The 23634-nt window shown below is 40.1% G+C and overlaps 1 protein-coding gene across 2 annotated transcripts in view; it reads right to left on the bottom strand.

Annotated features, from left to right (window-relative positions):
* Positions 1 to 23634, bottom strand: part of mad1l1 (mitotic arrest deficient 1 like 1) — a 53133-nt gene that overhangs the window by 4060 nt on the left and 25439 nt on the right. For both annotated transcript variants that reach the window (XM_083924462.1, XM_083924463.1), the window contains exons 16-17: positions 17686 to 17923; positions 12734 to 12927 (exon numbers count right to left, since the gene is read on the bottom strand). In XM_083924462.1, the coding sequence (XP_083780588.1) occupies positions 12734 to 12927; positions 17686 to 17923 (432 nt within the window). The remainder of the gene's footprint in view (positions 1 to 12733; positions 12928 to 17685; positions 17924 to 23634) is intronic.

Here is a 23634-nt window from a genome sequence, read left to right on the forward strand (position 1 = left end):
GTTACCATGGTGATCTCAGTGTCTGAAACACCTTCTGCTGAAGTTTGTCTTCGGAACAGACTTTGTGTGTGAGTGGGTGTGTGTTTGTGTGACACAGTGGACACATTGATGGAGGCCTATGGGAGCCAAGGACAGTGAGGACTCCCACATTTAGCTGGGGAGGAAAACAAATACCTCATTTCCACCAAGCAGTCTGGTTCAGTTCAGTTCAGTTTGTTTCACATAAGAATGTTGATATTTTGCGTTTCCATTGTCAAAAGTTGTACACGGTACCAATAGAACCGCTACGTTTTGTCATGTTTTTTGTTACCCCTCTGTTGAGGTACCTAGCACACTGATCCCACACTACAGGGTGGAGCTAGAAACACTGCAGTCCAGGGATTGGTACAGATGTTCCTCTGCTTGGAGTAGCAAGATGTTTTAAGCCCATTTCTCAGTGCATGGTTGTCTATGGCTTCCATCGCACGTCCAAGCTATTAACATTCGTTAACAACCCCGGCTGTATTTAAGAGTACTAGGGCTGCACCCAATAGTCCGAAGCTTTGTTCATAACAGTGACATTGGAATTCTAAATCAACATTCAAATGCTGTTTTTGTTTTGCTTATCTGTTCAACCCGTTTGACCCTGGTAATACAGTTACAATGCCCAGTGAGCAACTCAGTTATTGTTGGATTTTTTGTGTGCAATTTGTCACAAAGACCCCGACACATTTAAAACCTGTTTTGAGTGGGTGAACAGGTAATGATTGTCCATTGTCCATATGTACGCAGAGCAGTGTGTAGCTGTAAATTAAATAAGAAAAATGAAGAAACCTGGTAAATTAAAAGCTTCTTTATTCCATCGTCCATCAGATATGGAGAGGGTATGAATACCTGCCCTATAAATTTTGCTGTACTGGCTAATTTGCTTTAATTAAGTACTTTGCACTAATATTACGTGATTCTGTTCGTGTAGATTAAAACATCCTGCACGAGAATGTAAATGAAGAGGTTGAGTAATTTCTGCTTGTTGCCACCCTGAAGGCCAGATTTATTAACCTATTAATTAAGTTTTTTATTAACATTTTAAAAATGTGTATTATATGAGGAAAAGGCTTTTCTTCTATGGCTAAAACAGAAGTAGACTTTAAACCTAGAGGGCCACACGTTTGCCAACACTTTTTAGATTTATTCTCACGTAGGCATATCTTTCCTTATACATGGAAAAATTCAAAAAACAAGTTAATAAAAGGTCAGGAGGGGGTTTTCTGAAATCAGCTTTATTCAAATAGTGACCTTATCAATGCTTATTTGCATATTCAAGTTTACCTAAAAAGTGCTTTAAACAATATCTGACCTTTCTGAAATCAACAGGGTTCTGTTTTTATTTGAAAACAACTGGATTTCCCTCATTTAGTCGAGGGAATTAGACAACGATCTCATCCACCACAAAGACAGCGATGGAAGAAATGTATTTGTGTTAGTTTCCCCGGGAGCGGGGGTGCGAATCTAACAAGATAAACTTGCACACGAAAACTAAGAAGTACAGACATCAACAATGGAGAGGAGGAGTGCTTCCCCATTCATCCCCTCTTTTCATTTGTCCATCCAATTAAAGGAAATCGATATTTCCTGACTTGAGATGCAGGGTGTGGCTTTATAGTGACCTCAGCCAACCAAGGAGCTGCATGCTGCCTGAATCACAATCATGCACCTCTCCCAAAGCAGACAGGGTCAGAATATAGGTGCGCACCCATGCCCTCTGACAGTTAGACACAGTTAAACTAATGACTGAGGCCGACTGAACAGGCAAAGCTACATGTTGCTACTTTCCTGACGTTGAAATGAGCTTTGCCTCTATATTTAATAAAGCATTTGATTTATTCTTTATTGTATTTAATCTTATGTTATTTGAAACAAAAAAGATAAAAAAAGCTCTGCACAGTACTTGTACAAATGCGGGAAATCAATATTCATGAGATGGCTAAGGAAGAAGGGTTGGGAACAGGGCTACACCCGAAGATTACTTCTGATTATTTCATCAAATGTCAGAAAAATAGGGAAGAAATGGCTGTCATAGTTTACTTCAGCCCAAAGTGACATCTTCAAATGTCTTGTTTGGTGTAGTCTCGCTTTGCCACAACCTACTCCTCCCTACCCCACACATACACGCTACAGTGCTAATGTCTCTGGAGGAAAACTGAAAACTCCACAAAACAATATTAATATCGATAGTTCGACTGTGTGGTGAGACTTCCGGTACGAAAGGACTGTGTGAGTGCTCCCTTAAAAGAAACAAACGTAACTTCATTATCACTGGCCTAGAGGTGAAGCCTGCCTGTACTTCAGCTCTGGAGGAACTCGATGAACTTCTTAAAACCACTGTTAGCTGTATGTCATTCTTGCAGAAATGTATTAAAGTGTTATCACAGAAGCTTCAGTGCAATAGAGCAGATCTGTAATTTACATTGGACGAGTTAATGTCACTGGTGCGTGCCGCTGCCAGAGTTAAAAGATGTGGCAAATCAACTCCCGCTGATTATAGCCGTGTCACGAAAACAGATCCATATTGGATATTTCCCGGGAGCATTCACAACAGTTTTTTTAGTCCTGCAACTGCAAACTCAGATTCAATACAAACTTGTTAAATGTAGGTTTCTAGCCGGGAAGCATCCGTCATGCTCACCTATTTTCACACGTCTGTAGCATCTAATTGTTAAGAGCCACACGAAAGCACAGTGTTGTTACTCACAATCATCAACTGCACTTAGAATAATCACATCCCTGCAAAAAAAAAAAAACCTGTCTGGTTATTTTTTTTAAAATGCACTCAATTCACTTTCTACAAATCTATTTGTCAATTTTCCCCTATTCTGTTTCTGTGAGTGTTACCAGGGGCAACAGCCTTGTGTGTCGTGGCCCCTTTTTCCACTGGCTAAAGCAGTGTTTAATTTTTAATTCTTAAAATACATTTTTCAGTGTGATATGACACGGCTGAACAGTGGTTGGAATTGTTTTGATTGAATTCAGTAGCAGAGTTTGTTGCTCTCTCTTGGAATCACATTAATGACTTTTTGTTGCATGTAAATATGACCAAATCTGATTACATGCGACCTTATTAATAACGTCAGAATAACAGACAGTAAAAACCTTTGTTGAAATTATTTGGTTACATTGGGTGAAGAAAGTGAAAAGGTGATGCTCCCCCCTCCCTTATAACAACCACTGAGGTGAGGCCCTTAAAGCTGAAGTTGGTTAATTTCTATGAAAAACAAGTTTTCTTTCGCCCTTACTTGCTGAAACTTTCACTATATCCTGACAGCGCAATGAGACAGCCGATCCGTGAAAAAGGCACGCATCTCTCCCTCCACCTTGTGCTCCCAGAGCCCTCTATGTGCTCCTTATGGCATCTGATAGATTCCACCGCATCCGAACGTTAACCATCTGAGCCGAGGAGTCTCTGACGCAGTCTCAATGACTGCTCACGAACTCGGATCAAACTGTGAAACTAGGCAGCACAGAGAGCAGAAGGTGGAGGTAGAGCGACATGACTTTTTCACAGATCATCTGTCTTATTGTGCTGTCAGATTAAAGTGACAGTTTCAGCAAATATAAAAAAAAACAATGCCAAATGATTTACAGAAAGTTACCGGCTTAAGCTTAAACCCACACCGCTCCGGTGGAGCTACTCAGTGGCCAGCAGATCCCACTGTGGTTGCACTGGGCAGCTTCTTAATGTGAATGTGATCAGAGTTCTGCAAAACAGAGGTTTCCTCTAAGTGAAACTACCCTGAATAAAAAAGTTGGATACCTGTATTGCAAATAAAGATTGAAAAAAATCATCTGTTTGTAGAAGCATTTACAGGTTTGACATATCATTGTAGCCTTGCCACTCTAAGTGCCCTAGAAAACAAATGTATGTTTGTTTATTTCCTAACTTAGAAAAGCTATCTGCACTCTCTTTTCCATTTGATGATCTTTTTCTATTTTGTTTAACTATGACTGGCAAGACAAGCACTGTGACTGGCTGAAAAGATGATTAATCACCTCTCCTTCAATTCATATTCTAACTCTCCCAGCCCTTAATGCCTTAATGAAAGGCTTAAAGACAGCTCCACTGTCCCTGCAGACATGACATACTACTTTGCACTGGTCTTTGCAACTTGACTGTGAAAATAGAGGCCTCAGACTGTGTGTACATGTGTGGATGTGACAGATGGCTCTATATCGAGGTGGTGACATGCAGTTCACAGATCAGTTGACCTCTGTCTCCGCTCTCCAGTGCTAATGAGGGGACTTTTCTTCTCTGTCTTGTTCTCTCCTCCTCCTGCTGCATAGATTTTTCTTCCAATGCATCCAGCTGTCTTGAGTTTTCTGTTTTATGTGCTGGGATTTTTTCCAAATCCCGCACTGTTCTTCCCACAGGAGCACCACCCTCATGTGACGTACCCCCTTCATACCCTCTTTTGTAAAATAATTCCCCCACGGGGTTGAATACAGTTTGATTGATTGATTGAAGTGCTGAGGCAGCGATGCATTGAAATTGAAGAATATTTTATTTATCATATTCTCATTTATGCTTTTGCCTCTTTTTAGACCTTCACATATAGTTTTCATGCAAACACACAACACTTCCCTACCGCCTCCACCGCCAACAGCAGCATCAACAACAAACAATTCCAGTGCACGGCACAGCCGCTGATTGGAGGGGTTGAAAAACAGAAGGCAGATTAATTGAATCATCAGAATTATGCAGATGAATTCAATTTAAATGCAGATTTTGGCATTTTTCTGCAGTCGAGAGGGGGATGTCAGAAAGAGAGGGAGGGAGTGGAAAGAGAGAGAGGAGGAGGGGAGAGAGAAAGAGAAAGAGCTCCCACCGAAAAATAATTAAAATCAGCAGCAATGTTATCCATATTTATATTCTAATCAGCTATTTATTTACTGTTTTTTAAGTGTTGTTCAGTCTGTGCAAAAAATAACTGACTAATGACGACATGCATCTAACAGGACTATTTTGTGAGTGGCTTATTGAACGACTGATTTGCACGAGCTTAAATACATAAAACATGGAATTAGTTTTCAATTTTGGAAAACTGAAGATGTGCCTAGACACTCAAAGATCACATAACTTTTGTTTACTTTTAAATTGTTTTATCTTTGCCTTAATCTCAAGCAAAAATACATAACTTAAATCAAATTTTAAAAAAGGGTTAAAATGATTGCAGCCGAACCAGAAACACGGTCTTTCACCATGTTCCATGTATGCGCCTTTCTCAAAACCTCATCACCTAAACATTATCCACAATGCAACCGACATTTGGGTATGTTATGCTAGTTGTGGCTAATGTGGCCGCAAGCCGCTAGCCTGAAGAAAAGACGAGGAGCGAGCTACAGAGGTCTGATAAACGATTCTTTCCAACTCCACACCCCCAGGTTTTCAAACTTGTGGTCTGAAGTTATCAGACTTCACACACCTACCTCTGGAGCCACAAAAGGCTTTATACACATACACAGTCGTACGTCTATAAATACACTTTGATTTTCCCTTTTAAAAATATTCATAAATTAACTCTTCAGTACACAACCCAAACACGTCCATGAGATCATGTTCACGTGCAAGAGAATCGAGATACATGGCAGTTACAGTGTGAAGAAGACATTAATGTCTCTGCTGTGGCAAAGCTGGAGAGGCCTTCCTTCCTCGGCTCAGGAATAGTCAAACCCTCAGATGGACTTATGTGTGGTTCTGGTGTATCGCGTTACCATGGAGACAGCAGACATATGTTGTGAACATCGACCAGAGGAGCCAGCGATGCCGACAACGCACACACAGACACACACGCATATACACAAAAGCAACCCGAGGGCAAGCAGGACAGGAAACTGTCAGGAGAAATCAGAGTCAACATTCTCTTCTTTCTCCGGGACGCTGACTCCAAGATTTCTCTCTGAGGGTTTAAGTACATAAAGTCATATCCACAGAAAATGTGGTTAATTTATTCACTCTTGTATTCCCATCAGCCTTTGTGTTTACTGTTTATTAGTGCTTTGCTCATGTTTATCTTCATAGCTATCAGGGATAGATCAGTGAGTGTTTTGTTTCAGTCAGTGAGCAAAGTGAAATTCAGTCCCAGCAAGCCTTCTTTCTCTTCCCAAAATATTTAAAACACCCACTCATCTACTCTTTTTTAGTTTAGATTTATTTCATTGCTCTCAACTGACAAACAAGCATGAGGCCCCCATGTATGTGCACACACGCAAAGATAGAACTAAAAACAATGTATAAAAGGAATGCAAGACAGGATTGATCTTACCATTTTAGTAAAAATACAAAACCCATTTTGCACAGGAAAAGATTTAGGATAACTAGTGTGCAATGCCAAGGGTCAGCAACCCATAGTTCCCCACCTGCTGCCCGACCCCAATGCCTATCCCTATGGGTGGTGGGCCTACAGGGTGGCAGCTCTAGATTGTCCTTTTGGCCTGTGACTGGCTAAGCCCCATAGTTCAAGGCCCAACCACCAGACGCTTGCCGGCAAGCTCCTCTCTCAGATCTTGCTCCAGAAGGGTGCCCGAGTTTCCCCTAGGTGCTGCACCTCCTTCTTTGCCAATTTATATACTATAGGGCTGTGGTGTAATTGTACCTGTTACTACTATTTGGATACACATGTGCACGTTTGTTGCAGGCTGTACAGCTGTTTTGTCAATGATATTTTGAGAGATACATGAGATAGGAAAGCAACCCGGTTAGAAATAGGATGGTTCTCTGTCCTTTTCAAATCAGCTGTACTGACCGTTTTTACACTCTTCTGGCTGCTGTCAATAGTGTTGTTGTGCTGTAATTGACATTCGGTTTAAAATGAGCTCTTGCATTCCCCTTTACTCTCTAATCAATAAAAAAATGGTTAAGAAAGAAAACAACACCTTTATCGTCCCTTATCTTTTTAAGTAGCTGCCACAATGCCTGCTACAAATAACACTCCAACAAGTGGCAATAAGTGGCATTAAATCTGATTGGTCAGAAAACGAGAAAGGCAGAGATAACAGGCTTATCACTGTGTTAGAAAGACTGACACCGTAAACCTTTTTGGCCCCGCTGAGCCACAGTGCTCCAGCTCCTGACTGCTCCCATGGCTCAAGTCTTATTGGCCCTGTAGCCAGCAGCAACCCTGACAGTCAAGCTGGGCTTCAAAGTTGTTTTAAAATTAAGCTATAACAGACAAATGACTCAACCATTCAAGCTGTGATAGCTTACAATTTGTCTTACACACACGTACGCATTCACAGGCAAACACACATTTGTGTGGCGTTAATCATTCCCAAGTGGCTGATAAAACAGAGACAGGTCATTAAGGCTCGACAGCTTTCATAAACTGTATTTTATTAACTGTCCTCTTCCTTCTCCCACTATCACACCCACACATTATTTTTGCTTTTTTCAAAAGACACCGTTTCATTGCTTCTTTAAACCTTTCCCGTTTTTCAAACCTTCTGCTCCGTCTACTCATCACCTGGCCTCCGCCATTCCTCCATACCTTCTTTTCTTTCCCTCCATCTCTCTCTGGTGAGTGGTGAGAGGGTTGACAGTTAATTGGGAGTATTTTTAATGAGCTGGCCCTGAGATTCTATCTTCTCCTTTCATTAGGAAGGGAAGACAGGAGAGAAAGTGTCAAGGAAGCGAAGGAGTAGTTAGAGAAAAAGCGAGCGAGGGATGGAAGGAAAGAAAGAAACAAAAAAAGGAAAAGACAAAAGTCAATCGGTCAATAGTGAACATCTAGAAGTTTTTAGTCATTGCTGTGGAGAGCACAGCTCTGTGTGTGTGTGTGTGTGTGTGTGTGTGTGTGTGTGTGTGTGTGTGTGTGTGTGTGTGTGTGTGTGTGTGTGTTTGTTTATGTGTTAATGAGCTAATCAATAGAAAAGGTGTGTGAGCCCAGCAGAGGGTCTGCTCTGGGAGATTACTTACAGAGACACACAACTTGTAAGACTTGGCTGTCTTCAAGGTGTCTCTGTTGTTGTTGTTTTACTCTAAGCACTCTGACTCAACTAAAGTTGCTTAACTCAACCTTCTTAATTTCAATGTCTTAATATGACAAATGCACTGCTGTCACTAGCCAGTGTGATGTTAGTGTGATGAAAATACAGTACTATTTTTCCAATACTTTAGAGGAAATTGAAAGTGAAAAAATGAACAAAACATGCCTCGGATCTAAAGCAATCTTATCAGCGTATTCATTTAAAAGAACTGCCAACAAAGTCTTTACCCTGTAACGTCAGACTGATTCTTTTGGACTTGTTTATCCCAGACTTTAAATGGGTAAATGTTAATGTTGTAAAATGCAAACAGTGCCTCCCTCTCTGCGAAACTTCCAGAAGAAAACTGTTCAATAAACTCACTGGTTCACACAGCTACGGTGTTTATCTCGCTGATTAGCAGAGCCTCATAAATACCTAATCACTGATGCTAATCAGCCCTCTCACCTAGGGGTGAGCTAAAAATATAGATTACACACATGCTCATGTTAGGCTAATACACAAACATTTTCTGCATACTTTCCCTATCTGAATAACTCTGTCATCGCAGCCATTTTAACAGAACATTGCATTAATCCATTACTAATTAACAAATAGCATTTATCTGTATCAACTGGCTATGACTAAGTCGCTTTTGCATCTTACCGGTCCTTGTTTGCGACACCGTAAAAGAAGTTACATTAACTTTTACACCCACAACTTTTAATCTCACACCACTCAAACACACAATCAGACTTTAACGTTATTCTGTAAAAACAACTGTCTGCATGTATAATGTTACAATGCCATATGGTCATATAAAACATGGCCATATACAGTAATGAGGTAAACGTATGTAAAAGTAATCACTCAGACAGTCATGAAGAGAAAAATGTCTACTCTTTCTTCCTAAAGAAGAAAGTCGGTCAACAACAGCCAAGTCTTAATTTGTCCACACCACTTCAAGGACTCCTTCATCAACAAAGCCCAAAATGCACTTGGATTTTCAGCAAAGCTAATGCTATAAGACGCGACTGTTTCATCTATAAAGGGCTGTGTTGATGACTCAGAAGCCTATCTGTAAGCAACATTATATTACTGAAATGTTTGTCTCGTACTAATGGTCGGATCTAACTTGTGAATGCATAAGGTGCTAACGGTGATATATTTTTTTTTAACATTCAAGTATGCAAACATATTCTAGTAGAAACACAGAATGTATGTATGAACCTGAAAACCAGGACAACAGATCCCCTTTAATGCTGTTTGTGTTTACCTGGTTTCTAATTTTCCATACTGTTTACTGCTAACGTCGAGTCAAACCAAATTTATACAAAGATGGACAATAAAGTTGGATTATATTGTATTGTATTCTATGAGTTGGAAAAGCTAGTGAAAAGTTTGATATTAGTAGGTGGAGCACACGTCATTGGGGTTCATCTCTCTGGGGGTTGGGAATATCAGTACCAAATTTCCATCTAATACTACGTATTAATCAAGGAAATAATCGTCAATTTAATAAATAACAAAAAAGGGAGGTGTTCCAGGCACTTCCAGCTGGGAGGAGGCCTCGGGGAAGACCCAGGACTAGGTGGAGAGATTATATCTCCACACTGGCCTGGGAACGCCTCAGGATCCCCCAGTTAGAGCTGGTTAATGTGGCCCGGGAAGGGGAAGTTTGGGGTCCCCTGCTAAAGCTGCTGCCCCCGCGACCCGACCCCGGATAAGAGGTTGAAGATGAGATGAGATGAAAAATGATTGTTAGTTTTAGTCCTACTTTGATATACAACATTTTTTCTCTCAATCATAAACATACGTTTACATTAGTTATGACCTCTAACATGTTGCCTGAGTATCAATTTTTCACCAAAAATATGATGCTTTTTACGGCAGATGAAATGGGGAAAAGGATGTTCAAAAAACAACTCTGAGCCATGTTAGTGACAAAGACTGAATAAACAAAACCTTTGTTGCGGTTATAATTACTACTTTCATTGTGTCTCTCTACCATCCATGCCGAGACTGACAAAAGACTGAATTAGTGAGGGAGTCAGAAAAGCATCTCTTTTCACAATTTAACTTGAAACATTTTAATTACCAAATTATAGTGGTGTTAAAGGGCTTGAAGAGTAAACAGGAATAAAGGCAGAAGAAATCATTTGAATGAAAGTGCAGCATAATGAATGCATGAGAAAATAGGGAGAGAGGGAACGTGACAGTTGCAGGTTAAACAGCTTACACCACAGTAGGGGGATTTGGGTGCCTCTGCTAGAGGGGGATATTAGCAGGATTATCTGGCAACCCTGTTGCGGAGGTGAATAACATTAGAATCCTATTTGTAAAGACTCCTATGCTTCCTGTCCAAAATCCCCCATTTGCTCTCCACTTACTCCTTCCTTATCCAACAATTAGTCCACTTTATATTCTCATAACCCAGATAACACTCACACGTAAAGAGGATGTAATGCATGCTACATATCTTGTTATTCATGTGTATTTATGTGTGGATGTTCCTTTATATGTGTGTTCGCAGTGTCACTGTTGTACTCCATTAGTAGTACAGGCCTCTCTGCTCCCATAGGCCACCAGGCACGTGTGTCATACAACTCAAACAGCGGAGAACACCCTGAATACTAATACAGGTTGTGTAAGCATCTGTTTTGTGTGTTTGTCTTTGTACATCTGTATGCATCTGGGGGAAGGAGGTGGTGTGTGGTGAAGTGTGGTGTGTCAGAGAGCGCCGAGATTGGAGTCGGTATGTGTGCATTTGGGTGTGACAGTGTGCACTATGAGGAGATTACAACTGTGTGTGTATGTGTGTGTGTGTGTGTGCATGTGCGTGTGCGTGTGTGTGTGTGTGTGTGTGTGTGTGTGTGTGTGTGTGTGTGTGTGTGCGTGTGTGCTATGGAAGCAGTCTGATGTTAATAAATATCGACAGTGAATTATCTCTTCTGGCAGGGTCGCAGGTGGGTCCGATGGAGCAAATTGGACACACCGGCAAAAAAAGAAATATATATATATATTTATGTGCACCCACATGCATGTTCAAGTCCCCCCTCCCCCATTTTTTATAATCATGTTATTCTGTACTCTACTAGCATCTAAGTGAGACTCTGAGCGAGGTAGTAACGACCACAATTGTCTAGCACTTGACCACTATAATCATCCTGCCAAGACAATAAAGTTGCCTTCTTCCTTGCCTGTATAGATTATCCACAGTTCTTGTTCCAGCTAGAGGCCCCCTATCATAACACAACCCATTAACAAAATGGTGATTTAGCTACTGCTACGAACTCAGATCAGAGAGAAACAGAGAGAGGGAGAGAGATGAACAAGAGAGAGGAGAAGAAACGTGTAGCAGGAGGACAGGATGGAGTGAGGAGAGAAGGAGAAAGAAGGAAACACGTAAGTGCGAAGGGAAAAAAATCTGGATGTCTTTACAGTAAAGCTACTTTAGAAAAGGATTTTCTCAACAGTTAAGGGACGGGAACACATACAGGACAGGTTTTATTTAGCCCACTCAATGAGTGTTTGGGGAGTGATGATCGATTAATGCAGCCCAGCGACATTGCCCAGTCCACACACCCCCCCACACACACACACACACACACACACACACAGTCCCTGTTGGCACAGTGTTCCTGTCCCTGCATGGCTGAGTCGGGCACAAAGCTATAACATGGCCTAATGGTGCATAAACGTGGATGTGGGGGATTCAGTAAAAAAGGGGCAAAAAAACACCTAGCAAGGTCAAATTTGCACTTCCTGAAGCATTTGTGAAACATCCCACTGAGACCGATATCAGCCCTCTCAGAGACATTACAGCCTGTAGAAATGTTTCCTTTTTAACTTCACACTCCTATGTTAATGATCACGGTGCACATGCTTACAGAAATACACACTGCCAGGGGCTCAGAGCCGCATGTAGGCATATCTGATCTCAGCAAGTGTGTAAACATAAACGCTCGTAAAGCTAGAAATGAATACATTGATAATAATGATAATATTGTTATCATTATATGACACTAGATACCTGGGATTTTGTACAAGGCAATGTTGTGATAAAGCTTCAATTTGTTTGCTCCAAACTGATTCAATAGTAGCATTAATTTTTTGATGCAGTCAGACATTTTAGGAATTAAAATCCCCCACATCTCCTCATTAAGCCATCTTAAGCAGACGCCCGGATGGAATCACTACAACAACTATCCAAAGTAACGTGGAAGTCCAACCTGCCACCCACATTTAAATCTTGGCTCAATGCTCTATCTGAAGCTAGAGAAAATTTAATTTACTTTGAGAGGTTCCGCTGATAGATTTTACTTAGTAGTTGATTAACTTTGTTGATGGGCTTCCTCATAGCAAGGGGCCTCAGTAGTGATGCTTCCCGTGCCTGCCTGCATTGAGGACGAGTCTCGCTGCCTGTCTGCCACAGAGTCCCCATCTGAGATCCTTGTGTCTGTGTATACAGAGATTCTGCAGGTGCATTGAGCCCATGCGGTGTCTACCAGCTTAACCTCCTGAGCTACAGATCTAGAATAGTCCAGATGACGGCCTGAATTTCAGCATCTATTGACCAACCCCCCTTTGTTTGTTTATGTTTTTATTATTAGGACTTATTATTGTTTTGTTATATTATTGTGTCTTTGAAAGCATTATGCCACATTATATCAACACTATTTAGTATTCAAAACAGATCTGTGTGTCGACATTGCCCAGCCTATAAGAGAGGTGTGTGTACCTTTTTGAAGAGCAAGGAGTCGTCCATCTGTTCTGCATAGACTGAGGTGAGCCTGTATTGGTTCTCAGTGGTGATATCTATCTGATAGCCGGTCAGGACGTAGCAGACTGTGCGGAACTCCTGGATTTTCCTCTGAAACACCTCCTTCAGCCTCTGGTTCCTGAGCTCTGAGCTCTCCATCTGCTTACGTAAATCTGCCACACACACAAAGGTAGAGAAAATACATCATTCAGATATTCCGATGCTACACATCAGAGCTCAACAAGTAAATGCTCAACTCACTTAGCTAATGCTGCATAGATGGATGGCTCCATATCAAATATAAAATCCCTGAGGCACTCCATCTGCTCACTTAGGGTCTAACAAAACACTATAATGCACAATAATGAGTGTAGTTGTGACTAAAGCAGCCAGCTGGGAGAGGAGAGATTCATAGAGAGGAGAAGCAAAATAGGGGCCTGACTTTAATTTGTTGAAAATAAATTTGCAATAATTACTTAAATTTGATGACTTGATCTGAATGCAGAGAACTGATTCCTAATGGCGGGAATTATTTAAAAAGTTCAAAGTGATACGCATGCATTTGAGCATGTGTGATTGTATATGAATATAATGTCACATTAGAAATGGTGAAAGGAGTGAGGAGAACAGACAAACCGCAGAGACACATTCAGAGGTTTGTGTATGCACTACAGGAACATCTGACCACAGCACCGCGCAGGAAAGCATAGTCCGCACTTTTCAACGTGATGAAAAATTGCTCTAATTAAATATCAGTGACTTTTGTTCTTAATCGCGGCCCTGCTATTTAAAATCAAACAAAGTGTCTGCTTTTCAATTCTGTCAGTTAGACTAAAAAATAGGTATTACAAACATGTTAAACATAAAAACAGGCAAGTGAACCAGAAAGAAGGTAAATCAAACAACCAGTACCATTTACCTTCTCACAACCAACACCGACCAGTTAATAGTGACAAAGGTGCATTTTCATAGCCCAGGCTTCTAAGCCTGCCTTGATTGATAACCATTTCTATTTTCCATTTTCTAACCATTTCTTTCTTCTCTATACATCATAGCCTATAACATTTTTATCCATCCTTATCAAACATGTCAATGGCTAGGAAATATAAGCTTCAAGAGTCTCTGATTGTGTCTGTCTCTCTGTCTGACGGACTGGGCTTCTCTTGAGTGTCAGTCAGTGCTGATAAATACAGTTTCAAGACTTCAGCATTGTGACAAAACTGTCACTGTGTGACAGCTGTCAAATTGCCCTGAAAATGGCTGTACATTCTCAAGTGACAGCATGAAGAAGACGCTGCTTAAATTTGCAGACAAATGGACGCATACGCTGGGAAATGACCACGTTATTGCTTGTGCAATGACGAACGTGTACAAGAGCACACACACAAATGCGCCAGTGTGTGTTTGATGATAAATCAAAGCAGTCAGGGTAAGAAGATTTTTCCCCCCCAACTTTCAAGTTTTGAGAAAGATAGTGGCTTCTGACTTTTGCCCTTAATTGGTCTCTGCGGGTCTCGGCATGTGGTCCCTTAAAAGCTGTCAAGAAAACGCCACTGCTGAGAGAGGCTCTAATTTATTTTGCCTACCAATTTTCCATCCTGGTCTATTCCCAAAGTGTGCGTATGTATCTGCTGAGTGGAACATGGAAAAATGAACAAAAACGGTAAAGACACAAATCATTTGTTGTTTTATGAACAAACCACAGCAGGAGTTTACAAGAAGTGAGACCTGACTGTGCTTCTTGTGACTTTTGGAAACTAGTCAAGTTCAATTATTCTACCTTAAACATTTATGAAAAAGGCACCATTTGAAAAACTAAGACTGATGAATAAGTAAAGCATTCACATTTTTTTTAAAAACACTCAGCATGGAGACAGTAAAGCAGAGACAGGTTACAGTAATAGGGTGAATTATGGCCTGGACGGGTTAAAGTGTAAGCAGTGCAGTCGTATTCCTGGCTACGCCATGGACCCAAAGTTAAGAATATTCAAAAAAAATATTTTTACTTTACACAGCAATGTAATAAGCAAAAAATATACATAATTTATTCATGAAACTCATCTTTGTATAAAGCTATGAATAGCACGCAATAACAAAAGCTTTATTCACTGTTTACTTTGAAAATGCCTGATGAGCACAATATCAGGGTATTCAAGTGCACAAATGAGCCAAATTAAAGAATAATTCCTGTCACTTTAAACCTAGGCTTGATATGACGTGTTTTAGAAATCATAATTGTTTAAAATCTCATTAAAAACCAAAACGTTTCTACAAGTGCATTAACTATGTTTGTGCTTGAGCAGTTTACAAGAAGCTAAGAGATACTGTCCCCAAAGCAATTTCAGTCCAAAGCAACTGGACTTGGTTATTTGTCTAGGAAGACGTTTGACCTCTCGAAAAAACAAGTCCAGATGCTTTTGACGGAAATTGCTTTGGGGAGAACGATGACCTGGACAAATAAGAACATTCACAGGCCTAAGAGATACTGTTATGGAGAAAAAGAATATGGAAAATAATAAGCCAATTATTAATTTCTATTTCTGAAATGTTCCAATTTACTAAAATCATGATACTATTTTCATAATAGCTATAAATCTAAGCTATAATAAAGAGATAGTTTGGTTATTTTAAAGAGGGAGTGTATTTACAGGAAGTGGTGGTCGAGAACTGACGCTGAAGCTAAAAAGTGTACTGCTGTGGAGGGGGCAGCAGCAAAACAAATTTTAGCCTCCCCAAAAAAGGCTCACCTAAAAAAGATCGATATTGGTTTTCAGGGTGTCCAACTGATCCAGTAAAGGGCCGTGTGGCTGCAGGTTTTCATTCCAACCAAGCAAGAACACACCTGACTCGACTTACTCAATCACTTGAACTGTCTTCACACAGTTGATTTGTTGGACCAGGTGTGTTTTTGATTGGTTGGAATGAAAACCTGCAGCCACACGGCCCTTTACTGGATCACTTTGACACCCTTGGTTTAAGTGATTGCTATATTTAGAATATTTGTACTGCTTTATCTTGTCCTAGGGCGGCTCTTTCCAACTGGGAACTGAAGCCATTATTTCTAATCTCTATCAAAGATAGTACCACTCCTTTAACAATGACAGTAATTTTACCTAGAACAGAGGAGTTGATGGATTACCGCTGCCTCACTCAGTTAGCTCGTCTGTGTTATTGTGTGATTTGGTGTTTTAAATGGTTAATTCAGGTTCACCAAAGTCACAACATAACACAAAAAACTAACTGTTCAAGCCAGCAGTACATTGCTTAGCTATTGTTTCGGTACTTATGCCTACTCCTCCAAACTGGGGGCGTGCCGACCACCATCTACTGTACATACAGCAAATCACATACAGTACCTCATACAACCCCACTTCAAATTAACCAAACTATCCCTTTAAGCACTTTTTTGCAGGAGATAACTTTCAGTGGTCTATTTTACATCTGTAATTGCCCAAGTGAATTTCATAGGGCATTTCTAAAGGGTCTATAACACATTTTTAGTCATAAAGAGTTCATGAAGGAATTCTTTTTAATTTAAATCTGTGAAAATCGCAAAGACATGAACATTATTTTGATTTCTTTGATACTTTTCCAGACCAGATCCAATTGCTTTGAACGTGGTCTGAAGATAAGAACAGATCAAATATGGGGTCTGCATTATCTGCTAAAGGTTAAATTGAGCACACTGGTAAAAAACTCAATTATCATCCCTGGAGAAGAACGGGTCAGGAGCAGACAGGCAAAACTAAAGACCGGGGAAAATGACAGAGAAGAGGAGAAAAGTGAAAAAGAGGAGAGACAAGAGATGAACGTGCTGATGAGAGACAGAGGAAGAGTGAATCTAAGAAAGGGACAGCAGATCACTGTGGTCCTTAGAAGACAAATTAGCCAAAAGACATCCGGCACTGAACTGCCCTGAACTCCAATTAAATATTTAACCTTGTCATAACTACACGTTCCCCATCTACCTGTGTGTCATTTACTCACATGTAAGAAGACTAAGGAGTCAGTGGCCTCATTTATCAATGCAGACATTCCTTTCTTACTTTAGTTTAGGCAAGGAGAGAGCCTTAGTAAGTCTCTCTATTTTGATATTTTTCATTAGTTTAACTAGCATCACTAGAACTAATTACAGCTCAAGTTGAGCCCTTTATGTGCATGTACTCACTGTGTCCTACAGTAATGCAGTCTGTGTTGTGTGTTAGATGCTATAATGATTGTTCTGGCCCTAAGCTCAGCTGTAGCATCTATGCTCAATGTCATAAACAGTGTACGGTAATAGATATTTGATGTGAATGAAAAACGAAATTCTTAACCCGGTTTCACTTAATACAAAGGTGGTACACACTAGACATGAAATGGTTACGTTTTAACGATAAACTGCGGTAAAATTAGTAACAATTAGTATCGTTAAAACTTTGCTTTGAAAAACTAGCGCTAAATTCTGTCAAGCATCAATCAAAGTTGGAAACAGTCTCCCAGAAGCAGGCACAGCAACATGGGTTTGTTTGGCATCAATGACAACATGGCAGAAAGCAGAGACAGTGCTCCGAAGACTTTTCAGCCTTCTGAGAGAGTTTTAGTCTAAAGTGTGGTCGTATTTGATTTTTTATGAGAGTGCTGAGGGAAGCTTGATTGAAGATGGTCACCCTGTCTGCAGAAGATGCAAATATCGCTGCCAGAGGCTGTTATTTTAATATTTATGCTGCTGATTTTATTAGTAGATTTCAAAAACAAACTTGGTGTGAATTACTAGTTTTTTAGCAATTTTAGCACATTTTAACAATACCGCGGTAACACCGGTGATACCGGGATCCTTTTAGTCACTGTAATCGTGGTATGACATTTTCATACTGTTCCATCCGCAGCAGAAACTTAGGAGACAACTGAGTACAAGCAAGTTTATAGATGTGCTGTGTTTTTGATCTTACCCAGCACCTCCTTTGATGGTGGCAAACTGAGACTGAGACCGAGGTTAGAGGCGTGCATACTGGAGTCATCATGTGAATGCACCGTGGTGCCTCCATCCTGCAATGAGCGCACAAGTTCCCTCAGAGATGTCACTTCCTCCCGAAGAGCCTCAACATCCTGCTGGCGCTGTTGCTTGGCAACAGTGGTAGGGTTCATTTTGAGGTGGAGAACTCGGGTTTTGACAGGATCGTAGTCTCCCTGAGACAGAAAAGAGACATAAAGACAAAGGTCAGAGGTACATCAATTGTACAGGTTTCCTTTAGAGTTCTTTAACTTGGAATACAAATTTTTTGTCTAAACACTGGTGATTAAAATGTGACGATATTTCTTGTCGAGGTGAAAGGTTGTCTCGCAACCAATATGTAAATGAAGAAGATAGTGCCCCGTAACACAAACACGTAACGTGTGACACGTGGCGAGTTGGGAGTAAAATGAGTGAGTCGCAGCTGTCGCAGTGCTTCTTAACGCAATCTCTGTGTGGAGCAGAGACTGTAAGGTAAAAGGCCCTTTTGGATGGCGGGGCCACCTGACTTGCAGTGAGCTGAGGGTCTCATCACACCCCTGATAGTATTTTCATAGCTAGCACATGAAATTATACAGCAAAGTCTAAAAAAGCAATCCCTTGTGTGGTCAAATTATGTCTAAAACAGAATTCGATGCATAACTAAGGCGGTTCGATAAAAAAGGTTGTTAGTAATGACTTAAAGCCATTTGTTTTCCTGTTATCTATGATTTTGAGATTTTACATTATTAGAGAATATTGTCAATTCGTGTCCAAAATTTTTATTAGAAACACCAAGCGAACACCACCCTCACCCCGCTGAACCAGTGTGCCCTTTTAACACTTTTATTGAGTTGAGTGCCATAATGCCAAGGACAAGACTCTGAAGTCATTCTGAAGTCCCTGCTGGTTGCCTGACAACATCATGATGATAACAAGACTCGAGGTCACTGGTAGGTGCCCAAATAAGAAATGTCCAACACATAACCATAAGTTGTCATTTTTACACTTACAGTAGTTGTATGGATTAAATTATACACTATAATGTGTTTATCAGTTTGTCAACTGTTTCTAGTCTTCATGCTAAGTTAGGCTTAATTTACAGACAGTTATGTCAGGGGCAAGAATCACTTGCTAAGAACACTGTCCCAAAACCTGGGCCTAGCATAGCCATGTCACACATATGTGGTGCTAGAAGGTGTTTGACAGTCTATTAGTGCAGCTGATCACCCCCACACCTGAATACTGTCACCCCATGTTTAACTGTAGAGTTGATACACCTTGGTATTTAATGGACATTTCATGCAATTGTCTCCTTACATAAGTTCTTTAACTGTAACTATAAGGTTCAAACGTTCCCAAGTTCCCAGGTGACATTTTCACATCTTGTTTTTTCCAACAAACTGTCCAGAACTCAAAGATATACAAAATAACATAATACATATATATAAAATAACATAATAAATATATATAAAATAACATAATAAATGCATCAAAAGTTCACAGTGGAGAAGCTGGAACCAGGGAACTGTTCATGGTTGTTTGGAAACGTGATTTAAGCAAGTAATCCATTATCAAAACAGTTGCAGATTAATTTTCTGTTGCTAAACTCACTAATTAATGAAGTGTATCAGCTGTAAATAACTAAACAAGGTCAGTCTTTGTTCAGCTGTCACTATCCTTCGAGGTTACTTGATTTAGTCTGCACTTCATAGAGTCTAGGGTTTGGATGGAAAAGAACACAGGGCTAAAAAGTTTTGGTATCTAAGAAAGAGCGTGACTCCCTGTCCTTCCTTATTCAGTTTATCCCACATTGATCAAGTAAACAGCATCTGAAGTTCTCAAACATAACAACTTGCATGCCTTTAGAATATGTGTACTGAACAAGGCTAGGGCACATGAAACACCACTTATATCTGCATAACAACTGAAAACACTCATCTTAACAATGCATTTAACACATTTCTGTAAAGAGTGCGTGGTGAAAACATGGACATGGCAGACAATCTTGAACCGACTTTTAGAATCAAAAGACCAGATTTGTGGAAACCTTTGTTTGTAGAGTACGCCGACTGTGATTCAGAGGAATAAATGGGGAAGAGATGAAGGGTGAAGTGTGTGCACAAATAATAATCAACTCATGCTTTCAGTCACACTGACTCAAGAAAACTTTTAAAACATTAGAAAATGTTTCCATAAATCTCTCATCTTGTCTACTCATGTGCTGCTGAAAAGATTTTGGATGTGATAAATGATACTGGCTCCACTCTCTTTGCCGACTACTGCCAACTTTTAGATAGTGAAACCGATTTTGTGTTTAGTTTTTTGTGATGTAAGTTTTAAAGCATTATTTCTTTTAGTATTTTAGGTTACTTTATAATGACTTTCTTGGTTGTGTGACGAAAACGGAAACTAAAAAGTAAATTACAACATTATATACAAACGGCAAAGAGCACAAATGTTATCTGTGGAATCATTTTAGCGAGGGAACGTGCAGAAAGAGTCAACAAAAAATATAAATGCACAAACTTGAAATGGTGAACAAAAACAGTATGTGCACTTTGTTTATGGAATGATTTGTTTTGCTCAAACCGAGTAGCCCAGTGTCACTTGGCCCCTCCTATTGACTACAATCTCAGATTGAGTATTTCAACTCACGAGAGTCATGGAGCATGGCAGAGTGATGGTCAATATGCGTAACCAGTACACAGACAATCCTCATCGTCTGGTCAATAAATGCACTGGACCCTTGCACGCTGGAGGACCATGCTGTTCAGTGATGAGCCTCGGTTCCAGCTGTACCAAGCTGATGGCAAACTCTATGTTTGGCACCTTGTTGGTGAGCGTTAAGCTGACACCAAAGTTCTGCAACGGGTGGCACATGGTGGCGCTAGTGTGATGGTGTGGGCAGACAGTTGCTATGGACAGCAAACACGTCTGCATTTAATTGATTGGCAACCTGAATGGGCAACGTTAACAAGATGAAATCCTGAGATCAATTGTTGTGCCCTTTGTTGAACTCAAGCATCTGACCTTCAAACAAGATAATGCCCGCCCGCACATTGACAGGATATGCAGGGACTTCCTTGAACAGGAGGGTATTCCTGTCCTTAACTGGCCGCTGTATTCACCAGACATGTCACCTATCGAACACCTTTGGGATGTTCTGGATAGGCGTGTCCACCAGCGGGCTCTAGTTTACCCAAAACGGTCGCCAACTTCAAGTGGCTCTGCAGGAGGAATGAGACAACATCCCCCAAGCCACAATCGACAACCTGGAGTCCATGCGTCGCCGGCGACTTTTGTTTTGAAATTGATCCTAATGATCGCAAATTAAAGCCACTTTATTGATAAAGTTGTAGTGTTATTTTTGGATAGTTACTCTGTTTTGTCACATGTCACATCTTGTTGAATGTAGTTGTGTTGCCTAAAACTACATGTAGATAGATTTCTGGCAGAAAGCTCTGAAGGCCTATGTACCCATAGCTCCACAGATCTTATGCTTTCGTCTGCTGCTATCTTTCATCTCCGTAGTGGAGTGGAAGCATGAGTGACAGTAGGTTACATCATTCATTGCACTGTCACATTTTGATTTCAATCAAACTTTGTGATATCTTTTTAATTATTGGTATTACCAGATTTTGTTTTCACACAAATTAAAAATGTGCATCAAAAAGCTGGTTGGATGGAAACACTTATAGATGTATGGGGAAATCTAGACTCACAGAATATAGCAGAAATTAACCACTTGTAGCTTAAGTTCTCATTTATTCGGTGATACAACATTGCACGGAGGAAGCAGGTCTGCCTGTGTAGGAGACAGGGCATTTGGATTCCAAACAAGAAGCATTCTTTCCAGCTTTCTGTATCTAAAGATATTTATTTTCTGTATAACCTATGACTGCCCTGCTTTACCTAGCCTGCCAAATCTTCTCTACAGGGGCTACAGGAGTATACAGTGAAGTTATGAGCATCAGACTGCCTACCTGCTTTATTTCCCAGTGTGCTACTCTTTGCCCTGAGCACAGAGCAATGTGGACCACGGCAGCAGAATAACCTGCACTGATACACAATGTATGCAAGTATTTATTAATGTGCTGTTGTGTTTTAACCTAAGGAACACATACTGTATGTACATATATATATATATGCATGCTGTCAGAATAAATAATGAAGGCATTAGGCAATTTAAATAGTTTTAGTGACTGTCTGATTTACTATTACTAATCGCTAATTTACTGAAACTAAAACACTGGCAACACAAGAGCGTCAGTTAATATTTTATTATATCTTGATGCCATTATTATATTTTACTACAGTTCAACAAGATTTAACAGTAGCAATGTATTTATCAGACTAACACAACATTAAATAACATACAATGAGTGATACAGATATAAAGATGGATGTTAGCAACAAAAGAAAATGCAGGAAGCATAAATGAGAATGCTGTTTTCTAAAGATATGATTTCCTTCTTTAGTTACTTTGTTTTCTTCTGACTCTTTAAGCCCTGGGTAAATGAGAAGAGTCTATCTTAGCTTAATGCCAATATAAGGAAACACACACAAACAGAAACAAAGACACCAATCTGAGCTCTTCATTACTGACTAAATTAGATTCCGTATGCCCACAAGCCACGGTTGCCAAATAAACTACAGGCGTGTGGGAGATCAAGAGGCAGACAAAAAGAAAAGGGATATGAAAATGGGAGCACAATGAAAACAAAGAGGTTTGGGGTATCATTGCCTACAGCGTAGGGGTAAAGTAGCCCTGATGAAGGGAGAATGCCTCACATGCATAGAAATTATGCTTTGTAAAATTTAAAAAGGAACAGAAGAAGCTTTCCAAAATGAGCAACAGAGAATGTGTGTATTCATATCAAAACATTCTCAACTGGACTGCACACACACATCGCAGCCAGATAAAGTCGAGGCTTATATTCTTCCTATGTAAATCTTTTGCAGTACTACATTTTGATGTGTAGGGTTTATTCAAGGATGCCTCTGTGCGCCTGTTGTGGTAAACAGAGCAAGAAAACGGAAGGGAGAGCCAGATAGTGTGAGACAGATATGTAGATTAGAGCTGTAAACCCGACACAAAAAGAAGAATAGACTCCTTTACAATGCAGCTAACAGCTACATGTTTCATAAAAGCTTTAAATTTGGCCAAGCTAAAAGAAAATTAGAATGATTTGTCTGTGGAATTCATATTTTTCTTTTTGGATGCCTGGACTGAACCGAGGGGCAAAGTTTTAATTGACTGCTCACGAGCAAAAAACAAAAGAGATGTATTTCACTTTGACGTGTAAGCCAAGAAATAGCATAATCATTTTTAATTGGTTGAACTCTCCTCATATATCAAACTAAAGTGTAAATAGGAAGAGGTCTTCTTCCTACCTCTGCTGTACCTTCTGTAAAGAAGAAGAGGGCACAACACGTAAAGAAATCAAGTGAATTAGTATGATCCACTGAAGTGGAAAATATAGAATCTAAAAATTACAGGTGCGACCATCTATGATGTAGAAAGGTATCATTACCTTTTGCTGGCTGGCTTGGCTGTGTGGTCATTAAATAATCTGGAGAGAAAAATGGAAAGTGGTGCACTACGTACGTGTTTATACGTTATAATTTAGTTCACTGCTGAAGCATCAGAAAAGAGTTTCAAAGTGGATGTTGGCCTATTTGTGTGTGTACATGTTTGTGTTAACATGCATATCAACAGCCTACTCTTCCACACAGTATTTACAGTGCAGCAAGGTGGAGTGCAATTCTAAGTGCCCGAGGCGACATATCTCTTATTCATAGAACAACAATAACAACACATATAATACCAAGGAGCAGAGTCTGTTATAGAAAAAAAGAATGAGGCAAGGAGAGAGAGCAAAAGAGCAGGAGATCAAGAGCATGA

Source organism: Echiichthys vipera (assembly GCF_963691815.1).
Source record: "Echiichthys vipera genome assembly, chromosome: 2".
Classification (NCBI taxonomy): Eukaryota; Metazoa; Chordata; class Actinopteri; order Perciformes; family Trachinidae; genus Echiichthys; species Echiichthys vipera.